Source organism: Nyctereutes procyonoides, unplaced genomic scaffold (genome assembly GCF_905146905.1).
Source record: "Nyctereutes procyonoides isolate TBG_1078 unplaced genomic scaffold, NYPRO_anot_genome, whole genome shotgun sequence".
NCBI classification, from domain to species: domain Eukaryota; kingdom Metazoa; phylum Chordata; class Mammalia; order Carnivora; family Canidae; genus Nyctereutes; species Nyctereutes procyonoides.
In genome coordinates this window covers 29,527,338-29,534,748 of record NW_026575131.1, presented here as the reverse complement: position 1 = coordinate 29,534,748, position 7,411 = coordinate 29,527,338, and the positions used below count along the sequence as shown (strand labels likewise).

General features: G+C 58.3%; 1 protein-coding gene across 3 annotated transcripts in view; it reads left to right on the top strand.

Moving 5' to 3' along the window:
- The first annotated feature begins 1,927 nt into the window (after positions 1-1,927).
- The window catches only part of PTPRG (protein tyrosine phosphatase receptor type G), a 710,177-nt gene continuing 704,693 nt past the window's right edge, over positions 1,928-7,411 (top strand). Inside the window, exon 1 of one of the 3 annotated variants that reach the window (XM_055343664.1) lies at positions 1,928-2,412. In XM_055343664.1, coding sequence (XP_055199639.1) covers positions 2,328-2,412 — 85 coding nt within the window. In that variant the 5' untranslated portion in view covers positions 1,928-2,327. The remainder of the gene's footprint in view (positions 2,413-7,411) is intronic. The other 2 variants (XM_055343663.1, XM_055343665.1) reach the window with 2 other exon arrangements.

Here is a 7,411-nt window from a genome sequence, read left to right as displayed (position 1 = left end):
TAAAGATAGAGCACCGGGCCCTCCCCGGGAACTTCCTGGCTTTTATTAGTTTGTAATCCCAAACGTAACTTTTCAAAGGTTTTTCTTTTGGAAGTGTGGGTGTGAAACTGCTTCCCTCATCACATCTTGCAGGAGGATCTCCGAACATCTGTACGTTATTTGAAAACCTAGCATCCGGTTGGGATGTTTGGGTGGGTGGGTGGGGGGCCCCAGTGATGGGATGAAACAGCAGGGGCACGTTAGAAACATCGGTCAGAAAGCCTTTTTAAACAGAGGCGGAAAAATTAGGCAAAAATTACAAATGGCAAATTACCTTGGCTCACTTACAACGTTTCATCAGAAGCCGGCCTCCGCCTCTCTCGGCACCCGCGGGAGGGGAGAAAATAGGGCGCTTAGAAGTCTGAGCGATAAAGATCTTCTCCCCGAGAGCCAAGGGGCAAAACTCATTACAGATAAGCCCAGTCCTCCCGTTTCCACCGGACGCCTCTCCCGGATTGCTAACGAGGCAGCCGCTCCCCGGGCAGCCGCCAGGAAGCCGGTCCAGCCCCGCGGCGCTGCTTTCCCCCAGCCCGGGGCGAGGGGCGCACTTCCCGCGCTCTCCGCACCGCCCGGCCCGAGCGCGGGAACCTTCCCTGCTCCCGCCGAGCTGCGAGTTGGGAAAACTCCGCCGCCGCTGCCTCGCGGCGAGAGGGGGGAGAGGGTGTGCGACCGCAAGGGCTGCATTTTGCAAGCCTGGGATCGAGATCCTCCCCTCCCCCCATCCCCAGCCGCGGACTCGGCCAATGGAAGCCTGAACGGAGGAAAAAAAAAAAAGAAAAAGAAAGAAAGAAAGAAAGAACAAAAAATTAAATCCCGACGCAGCCCGAGTGCACAGGCCTCTCTCGGCTTTGTTTCCAGGCGGGGGGCTGTGCCGGGCTGGGGGCGCGAGCGGGGACTGGGCAGGGCGCGCCCCGCGGCGGCGCTGCTGGAGCCGAGCTGGGAAGCCCTCCGTCCTAAGGAGGAAGGCAGCCGCCCGACCCCCGTCCCCTCCTCCGACCCCAATGCAGCCCCTCTCTCCAAGGGCCCGGGATCGGGATCTGCGAGCAACGCGCACGGAGAGGCGCCCTGTCGCCAAGCCCGCGCAAAGCTCGGCGTCTTTAAGAGCTCGCAGAACCGGAATCTGGCAAAGACTCGCCAGCTCAACAAGGCAGCCGCCCTCCTCCGTGTCTCGGAGACCCGGCCAGAGCCGTCCCCAGCTCCCGCCCGCCCCCCTCGCCCCGAACTGGCTGAGCCGAGCCCGCAGCCCCGCACCCGGGTGGAGGAGGGGGGGGGCGCCAAAGCGCGCGCGCGGGCGCGCGGGGAGAACCCGGCGGCGGGACCCCCTCCAACGCGCGAGCCGAGCGCGGCTGCTTTAAGAGCGCGGCGAGCGCGCGCCCGCCGCCCGCAGCCCCGGCCCGCGCGCCCCCGCGCCCGCCGCCGCGCGCTCCCCCCGTCCCCGTCCCCGGCCCGCGCGCCCCCGCGCCCGCCGCCGCGCGCCCCCTGCTCGCTCGCTCGCCGGCTTTAAAGTCTCTGCCAGGATCCATGCTCACATGTTACTTCCTGTATGGAGGCATGGCCAGTTTCCAGCCCCGCGCTCCTCGTTCCTCCCCAGCCTGCGCCGGAGCCACAACTTTCAGGAGCATGGACTGAAGGCGCCCTCGCCCCTGCGCCCCTCTGAGATCCTTTGTGTTTTCCTCCGTTTCCTCCGGCCGTTTCTATTTCGGGGGGCTCCTCGCTCCCCCCGCCTCTCCCCTCCCCTTCCCCGCGCGCAAACATGCCTCCTTCCTTCCCCGGGCCCTGGAAGGAGCTGCCTGCCTGAAGCCGGGAGACGCCGCGCCGCGCCGCGCCGCGCCGCGCTCAGCCCCGCCGCCGCCCGCCGGCTCCCGGGCTGCGCTGCGCCGCCGACTCAAGTTGGGGATCTTCGGCTGCTCGCCGCTGCCGCCTGCGGTCCCTGCCCGCCCCGGGCCCCGGCCCCGGGCATCGTCGCCGGCCGCCGACTACTCGCCCTGCTCGCCCGGCTTGCTCTTGATTTTGAACGGAAAGCGGCCCTTCTCCGCCGAGGATCGTCCCCAGCGTGGCTCCGCGTTCCCGGTCACTTTTTGAGATTTTTTTTTTTTTCCGGGGGGCGCTCGGCGGCTCCCCGGATTCCGGGGGGGGACTCGGGCCGCCGAGCGCAGGGGGGCCCCGTAGAGCGGGCGAGCCGGGGACGAGCCGGGGCTTAGCGGAGGCTCACTCGGAGGCGAGAACTTATTCAACAAGTTTACCCCCCCCTCCCCCTGCCTTCCCCTTTTCGATGTGCGTTTTCGGACATGCGGAGGTTACTGGAACCGTGTTGGTGGATTTTGTTCCTGAAAATCACCAGTTCCGTGCTCCATTATGTCGTGTGCTTCCCCGGTGAGTGCCGGCCGCGGAGCGGACCCGGCCCTGGCCGGCGCGCGCGGGGGATGCGGAGTTGTCGCCGCGGCACCGGAGCTCGGGCGCCCGTCCCGGGGACCCCAGCGAGGGTGCAGGGGGGCCGGGCACGCAGAGAGGAGAGAGGCATCCGCTCCGCTGGTTCTGGCGGCGTTTAGGGAGGCTGGTGCTTGGTGAGGGTGGAAGCAGGAGCTGCCCGGGAAGGGGGACCGGGGCCGTAGAGGTCTGCTCTTGCTTGGGTTCGTGGCGGGGGTGGGGAGGGGGGGATGTCTCGGAGAGCCCGAGTGGGGAAAATAATAATAATAATAAAAAAGATCGCTTTGCTGATCCGCCACCGTTCGGGAGAGCGAGAGCTCTGGGGGCGTTCGAGGAGCCTAGGGCCAGGGAGAGGATGCCTCTGTGGTTGGGGGGGGGCCCAAGGTGCGCCCCTCGCCCCCGAGAGGATCGAAAGAGCTCCGGAGGAGGGGGACTTTGCTTTGCTGCCTCCTGACCCTTTTTGGAGAGGCTGGGGTTAGGAGGACGGAAGCTGGAGGCTGACGGTGGAGGATCGGGGAGGTTGGCAGCAGCCTGCATTCTCGTGCCCGGGGCGAGGGGCGACCCCCGCTCGGGGCTGGGGCGCCGCGGGGCTGCGCTCTGGTGCTGGAGTGAGGCAGCCCTCCCGGGCGCGGGGGCCCGGGGCTGGGAGCGGGAGGTTTAGGGAGATCGTGGCTCTCCCCGGCCCCGGCCCCGGCCCCGGCCCGCGGCGGCCCCTGCACCCTGCAACTCTGCTCCGCGGGGCTGCTCCAGTAGGGGCGCAGGGGGGCGGGGGTGGTGGGCGGCTGGGTGGCTGTTCGCGCCGGGGCGGATTTTCTTCCTGTCTCGCGCGCCCTGCCTACCTTCATCTTTGCCCTTTTGCAGGCTGTTCCCGGCTGGCCGACCTAGACTAGACTCGCTTCTTTCTGGCCGGCTTAAGACGGGAACAGTATTGGCCGCGGGTGACGGTGATAAATCAGCACACGCAGCGGTGTGCGGCTCGGCGACCCTCCACTTCCAGCCCTCCGCTGGCCGAGCCCTCTTTGCTCTCGCCTCCCGCAGGGCAGAGGCCGGCCGCCTCCCTCGCCGCTCGTGCAGACGCCCCCACCACCCCTGTTCTCCCCAGCGCAGCCCCCCCCCCCCCGGCTACACCTACACCCCGGTGCTCCTGGGAGTCTGTCCGGCCCCCTCCCCGGGGGTGGAGGCCACGTCCTCTGCCCTAGTCGGGGAACGGGTGGGAAGGTGGGGGCGATTCGCTTTTCTATCTCGCTGTTCTTTGGATAGGGAGCCCCTCCTTTTTTTCTGCCCTCTCATCCAGTAGCTCTTGGCTACCCAGAGGTAGGTAGGGGGTTATCTGAGCGAAGGAAGAAAGGAACGTGCCCTGATGTTTCTGCCCTCCCTGCTCACGGCCGCCTGTCCCCGAGCGGCCTGAGCGCAGGGTTTTGGTGCAGCGGGTCCCCCAGCTCCATCGTGCGCCCTGCAACAGGGCGCGGGCGCTCTCGCTGCCCTCGGGGACCCGCTCGGGGAGTGGCAGCGAGTGTCCCTTGTGCAGGCACCGGGGTGGCCCCGAGGAGCAGAGAGGCAAAGCCCCCCTTGCCACTCTGCACATCCTCCTTCCCCTCCGGACCCGCAGGGAGCTCCTGCCACTGCCAGAAACCCAGCTCGGATGGCTCCGGAGGACGTGCGTCCACACTAACCCTGAGGCCTGCGGTTGGCCTACCAGGGTCTTGCCTCCACGGGGCTGGGGATGGTGGGGACATTTCCCCTTAAAAAAAAAAAAACAAAAAGCCTTCTCTCCCTTAAAAGATTTGCTCAGTATTTGTGGTCCCCCCCCCCCATCTGCTCCTTCTAGACTTTCTGTGCCTTGGACTTGCCAGCCCGAGGGGGCTCAGGTGCACAGTGGGGTCGAGCTTTGTACGGGTCGCGCTTTAATGGGGGCGGTGGGCGGCAGCCTTGCGAAATACGGAATTTTAATTCCACTTCTGGCCTTCTCCTTAGCTCGGGGGATGGCAGCCAGTGGGTTGGCCGTGGTTTTCTTTTTCCTGGTGTCTGAGGAAGCTTGAAATCCAAAATGGGACCTCCAGCGATGCCGCCTTCGTGGGGCTTGGACAGTTTTCATGTTGCACGTTTTCTTTCCGCGCCCACGCCGCGAGGTGAAATAGCACGCTTCCTCGCCCCTAAGAGCCTAAGGGAAAGGGAAGAGGGGCAGGGGCTTGGACAAGTGCCTCTGGAGAGGGTGCCGCCAGCAGCCCCTGGAACCAGGCAAAGTTAAAATGTCAGAGCCGTGGGAGACGCCGGCTTTCCGTTTTTCGAGGGTGCCGCGACGCCTCTGGACCTCAGGGGGCGCCCCCGAGCCACTGGTGGGGCTGCCACCGCCTCCTCGGGTCCGGCTCGGCCTTGTGGGTGCGGCGAGGGGGCGCGCGCGCCCGGGGCGCGAGGCTCTGGGGCTGCGGGTGCGCCCCGGGCGCAGGGAGCCGGGCTCGGGCTGGGCCTTGCTGCTCCTGGGCCGCTCGGAACCCGGGAGGGGGCCCCGCGTTCTCTTTGGGACCCCCCCACCCCCTTCTCGCCTTGCATCACCTCGCAAGCGTTTATCTGCTTGGCACGACGGATAAAGATGCTTCTGTGTTGGATCAGGGTCCTCTTTTGCGAGGTCTGAACCCCAAATCCCTTGTTATTTTGTTTCCTTTCAGAACGACCAACTTTCCAGTTGCATTTGTTCGCAGCTCTTGGTCAGGAGGACAGGGGAGCTGTAATTGGGGAGGCTTTTGGAGGTAGCCCTGCCGCGCATCTTTTCCCCAGCTGGTGGGAAACAGTGGCTTTTAGTCTCCTGACGACAGTATGGTATAGGGCAAGTGTGGGAACTCGCATCTCGGTAGCGTTTCAAGTGGAGTTTCCACTTCTCGGAGCAGAAGTGTCATCAAACATGTTTTAGTGGCTAGTACAGTCTTTTCCTACATGTTATGAAAAATAACTCTGTTATGGGAAGATTTGTGAAACCAGGAAAATAAGATGGACTCTATGGATCCATGAAAACAGGAAAATAAGATGGACCCTATGGATCCCTCTACCCAGTTACAGTAATTTTGAACTTGGTCTTTTCTGTACCCTGCCACCTTCCCTAACACCTCATTATTTTAAAGCAAATCTTATACTTACTTCATTTCAGCCTTTGGCCTACCTATCTAATCGTTGAGAGGTTAAATGCCTGCAACAGGATATAAAATGCTGGTACTTGAGAGGGTTAACATTTTATGTATTTTACATTTGTAAGCTATTCAGCAGAAACGTAAAAAAAAAATTTTTTTTTATTGATTTCTTCTCTCTTTCCGCCCTCAGAGTGAAATCGTTCTCTTTGATTCTGATATGTTTGTACCATAATTACATTACATCTAGGAGGCTGATGTTGGAAACACTTCAGATGGATAAGCTCTGCTGTGTACTTTGGATGTGTCAGAATCAGAGTATCCGTGATTGATGTCCAGTGAATCTCCTTCTCCGCTGTCTCTTGGTGCATTTGCATGTACACGCTTATTCCTGATGGACATCCTTTATGGCCTTCTCAGAAAAATGCAAAAATAAATTCAAAAGTCAGCAATTTTACTCTTTCGGGATAGAGTGAGAAATCATGCAGGTCTCCTTCCTACCCTCACCCCCCAACCCCCACTTGAGATGTCCTGTTTGAACACGAAGACTTGTCCAGTCTTGAAACTTGGTCCTTCTGCCACAATTGTGGAATACAGTCTTTGATGTTTCCGTCTAAAGCTGTTTCTTCTTCCAGAGTTGATGAAGTTAGAACATTAATACAAGCAGTCTTATCAGGACTTTTTAGAAATGGGAAGTTGCTGTTGCTGGAGACAGAAAGGTTAAGGAAAGGTTGGCTGAAATGAGAAAAAGAACTATTCAGTAGTGAAGCATCTCCCCTTAATTATAGACTTCTTTGCATGGAGTAGAAGATTATATTGTTTACAGGAAGCAGTGCAAGGACAACAAAACCAAACCAGACCCCTTTTGCATACATACATCTTTGTATTCTGAAAAATTCCCAACTTAACATAATCAGTTAAATGTTGGTGCACCGGTTGTGCACCGGTTGAAATGGACTTCCTTACCATTCATGTAAGATCATTAAAAGTGCCACAAAATAGCAGTTATTACTACGGACTCTCTTTCTACCATCTTACCCCTCCGTTGTTTTTCTGGAGACTTCTTGACCAGATGGACAATCCGGAACACTTACATTAACCTTACCTAGGTGAAGACAGCAAATTAAATGTAGCTAATGCTTTGTTGCTTTACCTCTTTTATGCTGTGAAAGGTTTTTTTTTTTTTTTTAATCTGAATTTCAGCATTTTGTCTAGTATGTAGAACAATGCGATGGTATTTCTAAGGTAAAGATTGTACGATAGATGTGCATTCTGAATTGCAAGATTAAAAAAAATATGATTAACGTTTTCTTTCTTTCTTTTTTTTTTTTTTGATTAACGTTTTCATCCTGGCATCCTGGGGCACATCTTCCATGTGCCCCATGGAAGCATAAAGCACAACTTCCAAAGTTATCTGAAGTTTTCTCAACAATTCTTGATTCTCTCTACCCCCTTCCTTCCCCATTAAGCCCTTGATGTGCTTTGGTACAGGTTGACCACTATCAGGCGAGGAGTGGTAATCACTAAAACTATGTTTTTGAACGTGTGGAAAATAAAAGCCCTGTGTGTCTAATAATATAAAGGAGGCCAAGGAAGTGTGCCCAGCTCCCACTAGAGCTTGATGTAGGCAAAGCCTGTGAGTACTGAGCAGAGGCTTTGGGAAAGAAGGAAATGTTGCCTTGAGAAGAGCCTTGTGGCAATGGGAGTTGCTTGTGGATTTTGTCCCAGAGTGAGGTTGCTTTGACACACATAAGGTCCTCAATATTTGCAAATATTGGGGACCAGGTACTTGGGGTTCTCTGCCTGAGAAATAGGAGAGACTGTTT